General features: G+C 35.0%; 1 protein-coding gene across 5 annotated transcripts in view; it reads left to right on the forward strand.

The window, feature by feature from the left end:
* The window catches only part of ULK4 (unc-51 like kinase 4), a 214,152-nt gene that overhangs the window by 109,669 nt on the left and 87,173 nt on the right, over positions 1-17,310 (forward strand). For all 5 annotated transcript variants that reach the window (XR_011679579.1, XM_071429586.1, XM_071429588.1 and 2 more), the window contains one exon: positions 14,908-15,013. Coding sequence is in view for 4 of the 5 variants with exons in the window: in XM_071429586.1 (XP_071285687.1) it covers positions 14,908-15,013 (106 nt within the window). In the remaining variant the exon portion in view is untranslated. The remainder of the gene's footprint in view (positions 1-14,907; positions 15,014-17,310) is intronic.

The following is a 17,310-nucleotide window of genomic DNA, read 5'->3' on the forward strand; positions in this document are numbered from 1 at the left end:
GTTTTTGAGTGTTTTAGATAGGTTGTTAGGGTAGGTAGACCTTGTATTTGAACTGAGTCAGATTCTGCTTTATATACTAAAAATTAATGCTCAGGAACCTTTCTGTATTGTGAGATTTTAGTTACTAGCTGCAGAAATTTGTCTTAAAACTCCAATTTTTATTTGAGAAACCAGTTAAATTTTTATGACTTAAAAAGATTGACTTGTTTTCTGAAGCAAGTTGTTTCTTAGAGAAATTAGCTAGTTAAAAATACACAGCTTTGAGTTATGAGGTTAATTTTCCGTCTGTGCTGTTTGTTTGGCTGGCTGTGGAGTTAAAAATTAATACTAATTTGTGGAATTCACAAAGAAGTTTGGGTTTTCTTTAAGAATTAATATTTAGCCATTGTTTATGAACAAGTTTCAGAGTTGTCAATGTTTAATGTAGCACATTTTTGCAGAATTTTTATTACATCAAAACATCACTCAGTCATTATAATTAGACAATTTTCCCACTTAGGGAAAATATTTGGGAGGTCGTTTGGGATGGGTAAAGAGATTATTGTGCTCTTTTTTTAATTAGAGATTTAACTGGCATCATCATCTTCAGAATCCATCTTACTTCTGTCACACCCCTTTCCTCCAACAGTTCATAGCATTTACTGCCTTTCTCCTACATTTTAATTTAAGCAATGCAACTAAAGCAGTTAATCTTCTAGACTGGTGACTGGTTCTGCTGTGAATAAGATTAAACAAATTAAATTCTTTATCTTTCATTGTTCATCCTACCCTACTTTTATCAGTAACTGATAAATCTCACCTCCCATTCTTTAAGCTTTTTTCCTATTCTCAGTCTTGTAGTGCCCACACCTTGGACACATTTAATTTTGTTTATTTAGTTCTTTTCCCATAGTGAGATTGTAGTTTTGTAATATTCATATATATATATGTGTGCATGGGTGTGATAAATATGTCCATATATATACATGTGTGTGTGACAATCTCAAATTATTTCTGTTAGCAATCTCGAAGTCTTTGTGACCTTGTAAGTGTTCTCTATACTGTATTGTGGGATGTAAAAAATAAGAAATGTGCTTGGTCCCAAAAGTTCTGTGACAGCTGATTGTGAGCAGCAGAAGAGGGAGTAGGAGAACAGCCTGGGGAAGCTGGCAGGGCTGCTTTGTCTGTAATTGCTGGCTGGAGTGCAGCCCTGCAGCATTCCCTCACTCCCACCCCGCTCCTGCATCACGGCTGGTGCTGAAGGGCACATGGAGACCTATGGAAGAGGAGGGGCTGTAGCACCACGATGCAAATGTGTGAAAGGCAGATGCTACAAAAAGACAGATTATTTCTAACGTGAGACTTCACAAGTCTACTACCAAAGTGTGTTCTCTATTACCTCTAACTAGCAAGTTATAGGGAGAAATCATGACCTTACCATAGTTTCTTTGAATTTTATGAAAAATTTTAAATGGGTGATACAGAAAGGAATCACTATCAATGTTTACCTAAGGAAATTATTGTCTACATTTAAAAATTAATTTATTTTTTCTGTAGAAGCAATATTAATGCAAAATCTCACTTCTTCCACACTTCGTGTTTGTCAGGCTGATTAAGAGCAAATTGCTAATTTATTGTTCCTGCTAATGTAAATGTCAAGGCAAAGAGAAGGCATTTAAGGAAAAATATATATTGAAGTAAATCTGGGATGAATGCTTTTCTGAGTAAGATTTATTGATCTTGTGACCAGAATTTTATTGTGATATTATCACAGTTCTGTCAAACAGCTGAGGTACATCTCCTAATCTCATCTAAATAAATATTGGCATAGGAATGTGGCGGTTGCTGACTGTACCTTTATTGACCAGCTGCATTCTGATGAGTAAGGTACTGGCTATTGTGTGCTTCACAGCATAGTTTGTAAAAGAATATTGAACATCTATGAATGGTTTCTGGCTGGCAGAGGTTTCCGCATTATGCATCTGAACTCTGATCATTTATCTAGGAATTTGTCTGATTTGGCCTCAGTCATGTATTCTTTATGCATTCCTTGTGTTAATGTCTTCCTGAGAAGTTTGTATTGCAGGGTGATAATTAGATTTTAGAATGTCAGTCTTCCACAAAGCAAAACAATTTAAATCTTAATATTCTACTTTTTACTTTCTGTTTTTACCTGTAGTCATTTACTCATTGTGGTAAATGTTTAGGATTGAAATATATTTTGTTTTGAAAAACGGTTTTATAGGCAAGCTTAAAAATCATTGCTAAAATCATTTGCTAAGGTAGATTCATTAGCCATATGTATGCAAAAAGATTAAGCCTACCATGACACAATCTTAGTTTACCCACGGTAACTTTATAATTACAATTATAATAGAGTGTCATCTCAAAGGCTCAGCTGAAATTTTGGTAATTTTTTTCTTTCCTCTCGGATTTCTCTTTTGAGTCCCCTGTTTATATTACAAGATTCAGTTTCTCCCCATTGGATGTTTTGATCAAGTATTTCTTACTGATCCTATGGGTACAGGAAGCAAATTTGTGCCCTACACCTCCTTTTCTTTCTATTTCATATATTGGGTTCCTTTCAAAATCCTGACTACCAAATAAAAGAATAACCTATTCAAATGTTGTGATGCTAAATATGGTGACTGACAATTTATGTTCTGCAGTTTAACTGGGGGCCCCAAATTGATCCCTGAGGCAGATACTTAAGCAGTGTTTGGTGGGTGACATCTCTTTTAATTTTCTGTTGCTGTCATGTTATTTGATATGAAGTTTAGCAATAATTAGGGTCTTTATAAAGGAAAAACATATTTCTTTCAGTTACTTATTGGAGTAAAGTGTGATTTTTCTCCTTGGTGCATATTTCATTCATTTGACTAAAGCAGAAAGGACGTGTATGAGGGCATTCGCCCCTTTCACTGCTGCAGAGAGCCAGGGATTATTCTGTATACAATCCATTTCTGACTGTATATTCTCAAGTTCTACATTTACTTGCCCTGTGTCAAGTTCTGGAGCAGGATTTAAATTCCCTGCACGTAACTATCTTTAGGGCTCACATCTGGATGGCACTGCAGGAGCATATTGCTGAAAGCAAACAGACCAGCAGTTCTGATGGTAACAATGGAGTCTGAGAAAATACTGCATGCATGTATAAGGTTCCATTAAAAAGCAGTGAGAGGGATGTCTAATGCAGTCCATTTAATGCAGAACTCTCCAGAGAGTGAAGTGGGGATTATGCCTGCTCCTGTGCTTTTTAAAGACTAGTATAGAGGATGCTTGTTGGGCGAATGGTATCTCCATAACAGACGCTCTGATACTCATGAATACATTTCTAATTATATCTTAATGATCTCAGCCACAAATAGGAAAACAAAAATCTTTGTCTCCCTGAGTGGTTACCTTAGTGGCTGCAGGATTGGCAAGGTTTAGATTTTCCATCTCCTCTCACTAATCCCAGGGGGCTTCATTGTGAGAAATGAGACTTGTTTATGATGGTGAATTAGATTGCTGTAAAAGGTTATTTCAACAGACAGTTGGGAAATCATAATAGAATAATTTAGTAAAAATGGGAGCTAAAGTATGCTTAATGAAACATGATTAGATTTAATTTTCTTGCTATTTCAATCATTAAAGGTACATTATGCTTTCTCAGACCTCATTTGGGCTCTTTGCCATGGACCTACTCTTAGTAACAGACTGAAACTTGCGTGTTCCATTAGGATATGGAAATGGCTAATGATACTTTAGTCTCTTCTCTCTGGCTTTTGTAAAATTTCTGTTACCAGCTTTTCAGATATATTTTAGCTGTTTTCCTCTTTGATCCTTTTATTCCCTCACATCTATTGTACACATTTTTCAGTATGAATAACTGTTCAGGGAGTATAGATTGAATGGAATGAAGTAAAAGACTAATATAGCTACCTAATAATTGTGGGGTGGCCTATTATAAGTAATTAAAAAATGTTAATTTAATTATTACTAAGATTCTATGTTCTAACAAAGTTCATATTTTAATTTCTTCATATAAAATATGTTTCTGTGCTGTCTTAATCCAGTGGTACAATTCTTTGGGTTTTTGTTGGCTTTTTTTGGTTGGGTTTTGGGGGGGGATTTTTAGTTGGGTTTTGGTTTCTTTTTTATTATTTTTCTTTATTCTTTCTTTTTACAGTGCAATGACACATTGTGTGCCACCACTTATGGGCTAAATTTCTGTCTAGCCTCTAGTGTTATTAAATTTAGTTCTCAATGATATTTTATGACTCTCTCTTAGCATCAAAATGCTACTTTGATCTAAAAATATCCAACTCCTTTTCAGGTTATCAATTCATATGAGAATAAAGCTGCTCTTTGCTTGTAGACAACTTGGGTAGAGCAGCAGAACCTTGCTCAGTGGGTAAGAGCCACTGAGAGACTGCCTCTCAAGAACCAAGGTTGTGGGGCTGAACCCTATATGGGCCATTCACTTCAGATTTGGACTCAATGATCCTTGGGGGTGGGTGGGTCTTTTTCACCTCTGAATATTCTGTGATCATCGCCCATTTCTTTTCAGGATTCCAGTCTGTTGTCCAGGGGAGGAAATATAGGGGTTCTTTCAGGGTTTCATGTTATTCCAAGTTGGACGCATGTTTCACTGAGAAAGGCGTCTTTTGTTCAGGATGAATTTTCTGCCCACAGTTGCACTGGAGGTAGAGGAGAAAGGCAGATTTCAGGGTAGCCAGTAGCACGTCAGTCAGGAATACTTTAGGGGAAGGGCCCATGTACAGATCCAAGTTCACAATCACCCTAGAGGAAACGGCTGACTCTGGGTTTCTGAAGCTCAAAATAAATATTTTGACTACTAAGCAAGATGTTTTACTAACATCTTTCACCATCTCTTACTGAAGTTGCTTCAGTTTGTATATATTAAATTTTCCTTGTCACAGAGCCTACTGATGATCTGGACTTTCAGTAAAAATGAGGAGAAATGAAAGAATTGAAGTCCTCTACATTTCTTGTAAGATAGCAAACTACTGTGGGATACAGGCAGTGTGATAACCTAGTGAGTGTGTCAGTGCACACTGGGAATGTTTGTTTGAAGTCTTAAATATTTAAGGAAATTGGAAGTTTAGCTCCATTCTGAAACAGCATAGAGTCTCAAGTCATCGATTTTTCAGCATTGCTAGAATAGTTTCATTTGCATTTCATATGTCATAGTTGAAATACTTTATAAGAAAATATATGTGTATGTTCATGTGTCTGTATATGCATATTTAATGGATCCTGTCTTCCTTATAAAGCAATAGATATAAGTTCTCCTATAATCATTTAGTGCCTTTTTACCACTGAAATGAAGGTATATGAAGGATAAAAAACCCTCACTCTTTAGGGGGTTGAAGGCACTTTGTTACACTCTGAAGGCATTGGAAACTTCTGTGTTTCCAGGCAATAATTGCCTTGACAGTGAGGAAAATCAGGAAGATTTGAATTGAGCCTATGCCTTACATATTGGTGACTGAAATATATCTCTGTCATTACGTGGAATCTATTTTCATAAACTATAGCAATTTTCAAACCTGTATTCCTAAAGATGATTTCTTGAATCAGTATGATTTAAATAGAAATGACTTGGGGAAAGAGATGGGGTGAGACCATGAAGAAAACTATAATAAATTATTTGAAGATTATCCTGCAAAGATGTGAAAAAAGAAAAATGCTGTTCAATATATTCTTAATAATTGTAATAACAAAATGCAGTGTTAACTTCCTCTGTCTTTGAGAAAGACGTAGAACTTGCTTAGGAGAGCCTCCTATTTTGCTGAACTTAGCCATTTCTGATTCTGTCTTTGAACCATCTGTTACTCTTTGATGAAAATGGAATAAATTAAATGTGATATCATATTTAACAGCAAGAGGAATACTTTTTTGAAGTCATAGCATCTGATACTGTTTCACAAATGCTTATGAGAAGCAGAATTGGTTTCCTTTCCTTGCATTCTTCTAGACGTTAGTTAAGCTTTTAAACTGTAATTTGTGCCATTGCTCTTCTTTGCAATGTAAGAATTGACTTTAGAACAGGTGAGAGTAATAGTTTTCAGAAGTGGTGCTTGGTTTGTGCCAGGCAAGTGGACAGAGTGCTTCAGGGAGTATCAGTGGGGTATCAGGTGACCCTATAGTGCTGAGTGACTGTAAATTTTTCAAGCTGTCTACTGCCTGGTGCTATTGAGACTGCCACTATGGGAGCAAGGCTCAGGCTAGTCCAAAATTAATATATTCTTGTTTATATACTCAGTGAAGCAATTACTATTTTTTGTCTTTTCTTAGTTTAATATTCTGAATGGTAAGAACTAAATCAAAGAACCATAGAATAGTTTGAGTTGGAAGGAATCTTTAACTATCATCTAGTTCCAACCTCCCTGCCCTGGGCAGGGATGTCATTCACTGGACCAGTTTGCTCAAAGCCCTGTCCAGCCAGGCCAGGAACAGTTAGAGGGATGGGGCATCTATACCTTTTCTAGGAAGCCTCTGCCAGTATCTCAGCACCCTTGCTGCAAATAATTTCTTCCTTAAATGCTATCTATATCTATTCTCTTTTACTTAGATCCCATCTTAAATTCAATAATAATAATCTATTAGCACATAAAAATTAATTCTAAAACTCATATTGCAAGTAAATTTTGAGTAATAATAATTACTATTATTGCTATTCTTGTTAGCTGTCATTTCTTTCTCCATTTTACTTCTTTCTCATCAGTTCTCTTTCAGATGCTGTTCTGTGGCCTAGCATCATCAGTCTGTTGCTGGCTAAAGGAACAGCTGTCTTTCAATATCAGTGAATTCCAGTGGCTGGAAGATACTAATTCCTGTGACTGACATTGCATTATGCTGTTTGTATTTTATAGAGATAAAATGGGGTTGTCACTTCATAAGTATATTTCTGAAATATATGTACCTGAAATATGACCTACTAAAGTGAACTTTGTGTTCACTTTTTCTAAAGTCACAGGTAGAGATAAAATAAGAATTAAATGCAAAGCAGGAAGAAAACAAATAAAAAAATAAAAATCACAATGTAATGAAAAAATGCTATTTCTGTCCCAGACCAACATAACCAAGACTCATATGCTGTCTTTGGTTCTGGTGCCGCAGGCATAGCTAATATAAAAGCAAACTCTGTAGAGTCTAGAAACTGCAGCAATATCCTGGAAAAATTTAAGCAAGGAGAAAGTATTGTCATTTAACCTTGAAATTCTCTCTTTCTAGTCTCTAGATTAATTTACTTGTTCTTTTTAATTTTTCATCTTGACTACCTCCTGTTCCTTCTGGTAAACAGTAATAAAGCAAAATTATGTTAATCATGCACAGAATTTAATTAGGGAATGGGGTTGGTGGCTTGTTTGTTGGACACCAAGTTAAGCTCATCAGTGGTTTTTATGTCTGTGGGAGAATTTTGGATAACAGTAAATTTCCTTCCTGTTGTGTCTACAAGAGAAAGAGTGTTTCTAGTATTTACACAGAATAAGAAACTGTACTTCCTTTTGCTATCTTTTCTTTATCATTGTTTGTTCCAGTTGAGAAGTTCTCTGGCTGTGAATACAAACTGCTCCTTCCAAATGTACAAACATGACTCTTAATACCAGACTCATTTCCTATTTCCTCTGAAAGTGATTACGCTTTTGATGGCTATATAAACACTGCCTTTTTTAGGCCTGGACTGTAAAAATACTTATGTTTGTAAGCCGACATTAAGAGAGATAGCAAATTCTTCAAGTCTTACTTAGCTTTAATATGTGTATCAAATCCACTTACACTCAGGAGAGTTTTAATCACTGTGGTGCACACGCAGATTTAGGACTACTTTGAGTTCTAACCTTGCTCCACTATCATAGTTCAGTTCTGTTCAGACCACTGAATCCACCTCAGCTCCTTTTATTCTTGGAATTCATATCCATAGCCTGGCACAAGAAGAAAATGCATTCATCTTCAAGTTCTTGAATAAATGCCAAGATAACACTGTGATGCATGGGTATGAAAGTGTGTTTGTGTAATACACATACTGTTTATCAGGAACATTAACTGGAGATAGAATTGAGAATAAAGATTATATACCACTAATTTATGGAAGAAGAAACTTTATAGAGATAGTTTGCTCATAAAGTCCATTCCTCTAGTTCACAAAGATACTGTGACAGACTAAAAATGTTTTTTGTTTCCTGGGTTTTTAAGTATTTAATAATGTGATTATGGTAAAGATTTATTCGTGTCCATGGTCCTTAATTAACTGATCAAAAAACCCCCAAACCAACAAACCCAACACATACATTAGTCTACTATGCATTCTACTTTTTTTCAGTGTTTAGTCATCTGGAAATAAAAATGCTAAAATGGAGGAGATACCCAATTCTGTAATCTTCTTCAGTGTCAGAAGGAAGGGACAAGACTAGTGATTTGAAAGTTGTTGAAATTTAAGTGTTGAATCAATCATGAATTGTCTCATCCTGACCCTGGATATTAATCACAGAAAAATCATACCAAGTAAAATCTCCCTATAATATTTCTTTAGAGTACACATGAATTTCACTACTAAGCAAACAAACTTATGGTTTTATTTGTAAACAATAAGTTTGATACAAAAAGTATCAAACTATAGTTTAAGAGATAATATTTATTGAATATAGCACCACAAAAAACCACTGTAGTCATTAATATACTTATTTAATAATTTTTTACACCTAATAAACACAGTGTTTTGCAATGTAGAGTTTTTGTTTGCAGCAATCAGTTCATAGTTTCTCTTGCCTTGACTGCGTAGTGTCCTAGTAGGAGTATAGTTTGTGTAGAGCATAATTGCTTGTCTGCCTAAGCCCAGGACAGAAACATGAAAGAAATGCCCTCTCTCTCATGGGATAATAATGCTGGCTGTGTTACTTTCCAGCATTTCTGCCAGTCTGTTCACTGAGTAATATTGTTAGTGCTCCCCTGTTTCCTGCAATGTGGTTTGGTGCCTTGGTCTCAACTAACAGATGTAGCTACTCTAGGAGTACCTTGAGTGGGGAAAGGCTGGAAGATGAATTTCCTAGGACATCCGTGCACAGTGGGATGCGCACTTTGAGCTGAGTAGATTGATAGCTGGTAGAGCCTGGTTGTTGAGTATGCTTGTTTTCTAAATACGTCTCTTGGGAACATGCAAAATCTCTATGAACAGGTGTCTACAAAAGAAATGTACAGACTGACTTTAAAAAAAAAAAAAGATATAAAATATAAAGAGAATTTCCTAATGTCTTTCAGATGAGTAATCAGCTACTTAAATAATCCCTAAAATAAGTAATAATAGAAATTAAGGAATGATGTATTTTGAAGGTGCCAAATGTAATCAGACTATACCATGATTCTAGCAACAGAAGATTCAGCAGACATGTCCTTTTGATTTAACAGCCCTTCATTGTTTTCAACTTTAATGTAACTTGATAAATTTGTTATCAACTTTCTCTGTTGTAATTACGGATTGAATAAATGTGAGTGTGTGGGAAAAAACAATGTTCTTCAAACTAAATAGTATTTTAAGGGTAGAACACATAAAGCAAGGCATATAGTCAAAAATATTTAACATGTAAATGTGTTTTTCCTGCCCCTTTTAGCAGCTTTAATATATCTCTCAATCCAACTAAATTGCGGTAGAGAAAAGCATCCTTTCCTCATTCAGACAGGTTCAATTTCCCTGTACTTTTTTGTCAGCCTGTGGCTTCTCATTCAACATCTTTTTCACCAACACCACTGGATTTTAAGCAAGTCTGTGTGCAAAGAATAGAACATTCAATTTGAGATTAAGAGGCACAATGGATATTTTTTTCTATCCCTTTTACTTCCTTGTAAAAGCATGGCTTTTCCTCTGTTGTTTGTTTTTTTTTTTTTTTTTTTTTTTTTTTTTTTTTTTTTTTTTGGTCAGGATTTTTTTTTCAGTTATGGAAAATGTCAGGAAAGGCTTTGCAATCCTAATCTTGCACTCCTCAGTAGGCAGCAGAAACTGAGTCAGTATCAGTTTTTGCTTTTAAATACTGCTTTAGCAACTAGTTAGCTATGAATATGGGAGCAGGTTCTGAGGGAGAAGAGACAGAGACCCATTTCTTAACAGCTGATGATGGATTAATGAACAGAGTATAGGAGACTTCTTTCCTTGTGGTCACAAAGTGTCTTTTGCATCAAAGCAAAATCCATGCAGAAAAAAAGATGTCCACTGATTGTTATCTGTCATTCTGAGTTCTTGAAGAAGTAGCTTTTCATGAATGCTGAAAATTCAAGTCTGATAAGTGAATATTTTGGTATGGTAATTTTTGGCATAATGTTTGATTGCAGCTCCCAAGTGAGTTTGCAGTTCAAATGCTTCACTGCTACTTGAGACTTTCCATAGCATGTCCATATTTATGAGTCTAAATATGAAGTTACTGCTGTGGTAATATCTGTTACTTGTAGAGTTTCATTGCTTCAGAGCATACCAGCATGAATTCTTCCAGAATACTGGAATTCTCCAGAGTAAGATATCTGTATAGATTTTTTTTCTCCATACTGTCTGTTCAGTTGTATGCAAATTTTTCTTTTTATGAAACCTCAGTGTTAATCAGAATGAATAGCTTTAATCCTTGGAAAGCTTATTTGTTTGGCTACTTTTTTCTAGGTAATGGGGAAGTTTGTTTTCATATGAAATTGCTTCTGAGTGTCCTCTCTGAAGTGAAGAAGCCTGACTCTGCTTGAGAGGAGCCTACTCAGACTTCCTCTGTTGACAGTAAAGGAAATTTTTCATGAGAGTTGAGTTCTTTCATTAAGGTTTTTAAATGCAAAAGGATAGGCTTTGAGGTTTCATTGCTGCTAGAAATTTAGGTGCAATTTTGTACAAAGAGGAAATGTAACAGTGAATGTAAGATTGTGAAATTTTGCATTGCCTCCTGCAGTGGATATTAGAACAAAATGTAAGACTAATTCTACTGTTTTCTGTTGGTTGATGCTTGACATTCTAGGTTTTTTATTAATGATTTCCTTTCTCCTTATTTAATCCTTCAAAATCACTACTTTTCCCCCTATAATCAATTGACTTTGCCTAAGCACATATTGACTAAGAATGCACATTCTCTTTAGTTTTCAATATTCCAGCAGGAATTTCTGGAAAAGTTGCAAGACTTAAAATCTTTGTATGTGAACTGAATATCTCACCATTGTGATACATCTGAAAAGCATGATCATTCTAGAAATTGGTTGTCAGATTAGTTGCTCCTTTTTGTGTGACCATACCCAGAGGGAAATATTTGGAAATATTAGTTCCGGTAGAACTGTACTTGTGAAAAAGTCTGTTTTTTGAAAAGCAGAGTAGCAAGAGATATGACTGTTCTTACTTCTGATTTAGTTAATTAATAAGGAAAATAAGATTACCTTAATGTTAGAGGTCCATATTTATATGCTTTCAGTTTGTGCATAACTGGTCTTACGAATCAAAGGCCACAAAAATGTTAGAGATTAAATTAACCAAAGTTTCTAATTTTCTGTTTCATAAATAGCAAATCAAAATAAACTAGATTGAAGGCAATGTTAAACTATGTTCCTGTAAATTGGTCCTTGTAAGCATCAATGTTTTGGTTTATTTCTTCTCAATTATACTGTGACAAAGAATCATTAGATAAGAATGGCATATTTTAATAACTTTATTTGAATATGGTTAATTTCTGTAATTTTCTTCTTTCAGTGGATTTAGTGTATGAAAAATCAAGCCTCTATATTCTTATGTTCCCTTCCTTACCTAACATGTATTCATAGATCATATATAAGCTTGAGAAGGGTAGTGTAATTATATTGAATGAGCAGAAGTACTGTGGTATGTTGTGTAAGATTTAATTACAGTACATCTGTAAACGTAGCATTTAGGGCTTTCTCTTCTGGGTTTTTAGATACATTAGTAGCAGATATGTATGTGAAGTCTCCCAAATTGCAAACCTCTTATCACAAGTGCAATCCCTTTTGTTATCTAAAATGTAATTAAAATACTGTAGTTTGCCTAGTACTGTTCTAAGATCTAATGCCCTTAAAGGAAGAGAAAAGGCAGCTTTAGCCATAGTATCTTGCCAAGATTTCTACTCCCTCTTTGCTAATTCACACCTTTTTACCTAACTGGTTTAAATAAATACTTCAACTGATTTCTTCTGTGAAAATACAACCCTTCAAAATTGGAATGAAAAGTTTAATGGCCTAAATACAGTTCAGTCCTATTAGAAAAGCTTGATTTATCTTCTGTGGTTTCTTTTTTTTTTTAATACTAGTATTTCCTTGTTATGCCCTTGGTATTTCATAGCTGTCCTTTTTAAGCACTGAAGCAATTATTTTTAAGAAGGCTGATTCTTCAGGGTCCAGTGCTTTCCTGCCTTTCATTCGCCAAAGCTGTACATTTTAATGAAGTTGTTTCATCTGTGTTGCCAAACACTAGAATTTTACTGCTTCAGTTCTAATTATCTCTGCTGGCAAATGCTATGTTTTATTAAAGCTGTCAAGTGCACTGTTCATTAAATGTCCACAGTCAGTGGTGCTGCGCACACAAATTAGATCAGCTTTACTCCTTGATAGATTATGAAGTTAAATATTTTTATATAAACCTCTAAAACTGAGTCTAACAGCAATCAGTGATGGCTTAGATAAGTAAAGCATACCTGTAGCTTCTTGGAACCTAGTATCTTGTCAAAATCCATCATGGAACATATGTTAAATCACTAGTAGTCCAGCTGAGTATACCATTTGTATGATTATTTAATTCATTAAGATACCATTTTCCTTCCTCAAGATGTCTACATTGCACCTTAAATTCTAATTTGTATGTATTTAGGATAAGTTTTGTTATTTATGCTTTGATATAAGTAGAAAACATCAGTGCTGGTTGTTCAGCAGAGGGTTGCAAAGCACAATTGATGTCCATTAAAAGCAAAAATGGCTTCATTGAAATGTTACTAACCTGGTAAATGTGAAAGATTGTTATCATAAGCAACTAACAGCTTCTCTTCTAACTGCATATCTGAAAGGGGAATTTTACTAGAAGGTGTTTGCTTCAAATATATGAAGCAGTAATAGAAATTTTGTATCTGCAAAGAAAATATTTGAGTGAGATCTTGTTTTGACATCTGGGGATATTTTTTGCTTTTGTTAATTTTATGTTTTTAGTGTATGTGTCACTATCCTCAGTAGTGGAAATAGTAATTCTTGCTATTTAATGTCTTGCTTTTTAGGCGTTCTTTAGGAGAATTAAGAAGATATTGTGATGATAGACTACCAGATAAACACATTATCTTTTGAAAAGAATGTTTTTCTTATGTTTCAGATATCTGTAGAAAAATAAGTTCAAATTTACTTTTAGTACCTGGCTTTATGGTGTCTGTTTTCTGTATTGGTTACCTTACCTTTGAGGAATCTGTTGTTTATACTTTCCAACTTTGCTTTTGAATTTATCAGGCTGTATTTCAAACCTTCAGAGCAACAGATATTTATTGTGTTCTTTATGGAAATCATAAATAACATCTCAAAATGCTATATAAAGTAAATAGAATTTAAGAGCTCTTGGAGATATATATTTTTTTTTTAAGGCTTGGGTAAGAAACTGAAGTCCTTTAAAAGGCTGTGAGGCACTCTTCCTAGTCTGTTCTTATGATGTATTTTAGAGCACTTATTGTGAATAGGAAATTCATATAACGTGACGTTGAATAGAAGTCTGTGTATGTTTATGTATTTAATTTCTGTTAATGTATTATACTTTTACATATATATTTCCTGGTATTTGTAGGAAATAATGCATTTTATTTTTTCAGTGCAGAAACAGGAAGTATTCCTTTGGCTGTATTCAAGAGCTGAAGTGATTTTTGCCATCTGAAATGCTTAACTTCAGACAAATTTCATCATGTTCAACTTTAAATTTTTTTCAATTGTCAGACAGGAGGTGGACCCTAATAAATGGTGTATTCTGTGGCAGTGAAGTAGTTGAGCAATACCAATATACTGAGAGATTTGGTGGGAAAGGGATGCATGGAAGTTACCTAAGTGCATGTGAGAGACCAATGACAATTTTTTCTTAGTTGTTATTTTCACTTTGGATGTATGTATGTATTTGGCTTTGAGTCTGAAAATTGAACAAAATATTTCCTGAACCTTCTAGGGAGATTTGAAAAGTACTCAGGCTTATATTTACAAATAAACTCAGATTTGTCAAGGCTTTTTCCTATTTTGGGTTCTTGGAAGTTATCTGAGTTATTACTCTCCTTCGTGTGTATATAAATGCATATTGGTTGCATTGCCTTATCCACCCTTTTCAGCCTGAGTGTGCAAGTGTAGTGAATATAACAGAATTCTTTAAACACCTTGGTGCCTTACTCTTCTCAGTGTAGTCTCAACAATTGTGAAAAATCACTGAAGCAAACTTCAAACATAAGAAAGACATTAAGAAAGTGGTGCAATTCAATACAGTCATAGGTCTTTAATGTCTGTGAAATTATGAATGTATACAAAGAAAAACAACAAATAAACTTATGGTGGGATTATCAGCCTGAGACTGAAAAGAGTAACAATAATGCCATTAATAAAAGAAATATACAAAAGGAAATATTTCTCGTTCTGAATATACAGAGATGAGGCTGATAAAGTTCTATGCCATTTAAAAAAGTCCTAACATTTTAGACCTAGATAAAAATTGGCTTAGTTTAAAAGAACATAGGAGAAATTTTGGTCTAATGTTGTAGAGCAGGGTCCCTGAAATGAATGTTATCTACTAAGATATTTGGCTTGTTTTATGGTATTTAAATATTGAATTTTAACAGATTGAGGAAGTACTGCTTTTGTATTACCACATTTTTTAAGGTAATAGTCTTCTAATCTTGCAAAAGGAATACTAGATTTTTATATTTTTTTAACTGTTTTGTTTTGTTTTTGCAGAGATACCAGGACAGTATTCTTGGGAACACAATGCAAACTGTAATTGTCTTACTGAATAATATTGTTGCTAACAAAAGTGTGAACATGATGCCACTCTTTCAAGAAGGTATGTCATCTTTATCTTTATTCTCCTTTATTCCCAGATGTTTCCCAGTGTGTAGTATCTGGCACTGTGTGAAACTAACTCCTATCTATTTAGATTTTGTAGCGGTTGTTAGCTAATCACATTGTACCTGATGTCCTCATCATCACTTCCTCTTCCTTCCTTACCGATTTGATTACAAATTTAACTTTTAGAAAGTTGTTCTTCCAGGAAAATGTGCTTACAAAAGAATTACTAACTGAAAATTGCATTATGCCTGTGAAGAATGGCTAGGGAAGGAGGTCATGGACTAGAGTACTGACCATAACAGTGCAGAGTGTAGAGAGACTTCTGCAAATTCTTCCTTTTCTCACTAGTTAAACCTGTGAAAGGATAAGTTGTACAATATCTGTGCACACTTTTTAGAAATAGCTTTGGTTCCAGTCCAATGATGTAGACTAATGGGGTGGAACCCAAGCTGACTATAGAGTCTTAGTTTACAAACTATTGCATGTCTTCGTGAATTGCTTTCCACCTAAGTTGGGTAATAAAACACTGGCACAAGTTTCCTGGAGAGTGGTTGGATGCCCCATCCGTGAGAGCATTCAAGGTCAAGTTGGACAGGGCTTGGAGCAACCTAATCAAGCTGAAGATGTCCCTGCTCATTACAAGATGTTTGGACTAGATGACATTTAAAGGTCCTTTCCAACCCAAACTGTTCTATGATTCCATGATTTGTTTCACTGTGTTTTATTATTTGGGCTCCTTTTATTTAGAAATTGGTTCTGAAGAAGAGGTTTCTGCTATTGGAAATCTATATCAATTACTAACTTGTTTAGAGACAGGCATTTTGTAGCATTTCTTCTGTTTATCATGAATGGGTGAGTGACATCTAGCAATACAGGTATATGCTACCATTTGTACTGTTAGTTGGTACACATACCAGCCTATGAATCCATCAAGGTAGGTAGTCAGAATCATCCACATTTTCATAATTAACATAGTAGTTTAAACACTGATCCAGAAAGCAGGAGAGATGAATTCCTGAACCTTTCTAGTCTTAAGGCATTGAATAGGCAATGCCATTATCCAGGAGACAAACTGGAACTTGACATTGTTGCTAAATAACATGTTCCTCTTCTCTGTTGCCAACAGATCTACTCTGAAGTTAGTGGTGTATTAAGTGGAGAACAGAGCCATGAAAAAAAAAAAAAGGAATAGAATGACTAATTTGGAAAGGGCTGGTTCATAGGGTTCTGATTCTTTGGTTATTTCTCACCAGACTGCCTATCACACTTAGAACTGCTTGGGGTTTCTTGGGATTTAGATGTATGTGCTGCTCTTACTATCTTTAGGCACGGCTGCTCTCTGTCAGGCAAAATCCTAAGTTGGCATTGACCTGAGCTGCAGCAGGGTAACTTGTTAAAACTGCATAATGCGAAGTTTGTTCAAGTCCCACAAGCACTGTAACCACATAATTGGCATGCCTTGCTTTAAGTAATACACCTCTGCCTTTCTGTGTGGCAAATTAGGTGCAAAACTGTTTAACAGCATGGCAGAAATGACTCCATTCCCTAAATATCTCTTCTTTATTGTCCTACAGAGCAAACTCCTGTGTGCTTTTTATGCTGCTGGTAGTATGTCTGTGCTCTTTCACTTCTCATCTGCTCCAAAAATAAAACGCATCTCTTCAGTCATGCTAGTTTCCAAATTAAGGAAGCAGGATAGAAATATTATTAAAGTCTTTTTCTTTTGCTATGTCCTAATGACTCCAGTAATATTTTCAGACTGATACTGATTAGATAACACTAACTTGGGCTCACTGAACTTCAGCAACCACACTAGAGAAAGCAGCACAGAAGCCAAAAATAATTTATCTCAAGTCAAATGTCCCCATCTTCTCTCATCCCTTTTCCCCACTGTCTAATCTTCAGAGTACTGGAAACCTGGATTTTGGCCAGTGCTTTATTGATTTAGGGCCTAATTGTCAAGTAAAGAACTTCTAAAATTTGGTTTGCCAAAGATGTTGTGAGAGTATTGATCCTTTAATTGCAGACTGTTAGATTTTCTTTGAATTGAAAGGGGAGAGAAGTTATTCTGTGCAAACTGAAGGGCTTTATATCCTTTGCATTACTGTCTGTAAATATATAGTGTACACATCAGGAAAATACCTTAAACTTCTGCTGCCATATCTTTATTATTTGTCTTCTAATTTTTGAATGACTTTTGTGTCATGGAGAAGAATGGATGGAGAAGAATGCAATCTAGTAAATTGAAAAGTGAGCTTCCTCTTGCAGAAAAATATCCTGGAGTCCAAGTAG

Source organism: Agelaius tricolor, unplaced genomic scaffold (genome assembly GCF_023055355.1).
Source record: "Agelaius tricolor isolate 1412-34295 unplaced genomic scaffold, bAgeTri1.0.p SCAF_6, whole genome shotgun sequence".
NCBI lineage: Eukaryota > Metazoa > Chordata > Aves > Passeriformes > Icteridae > Agelaius > Agelaius tricolor.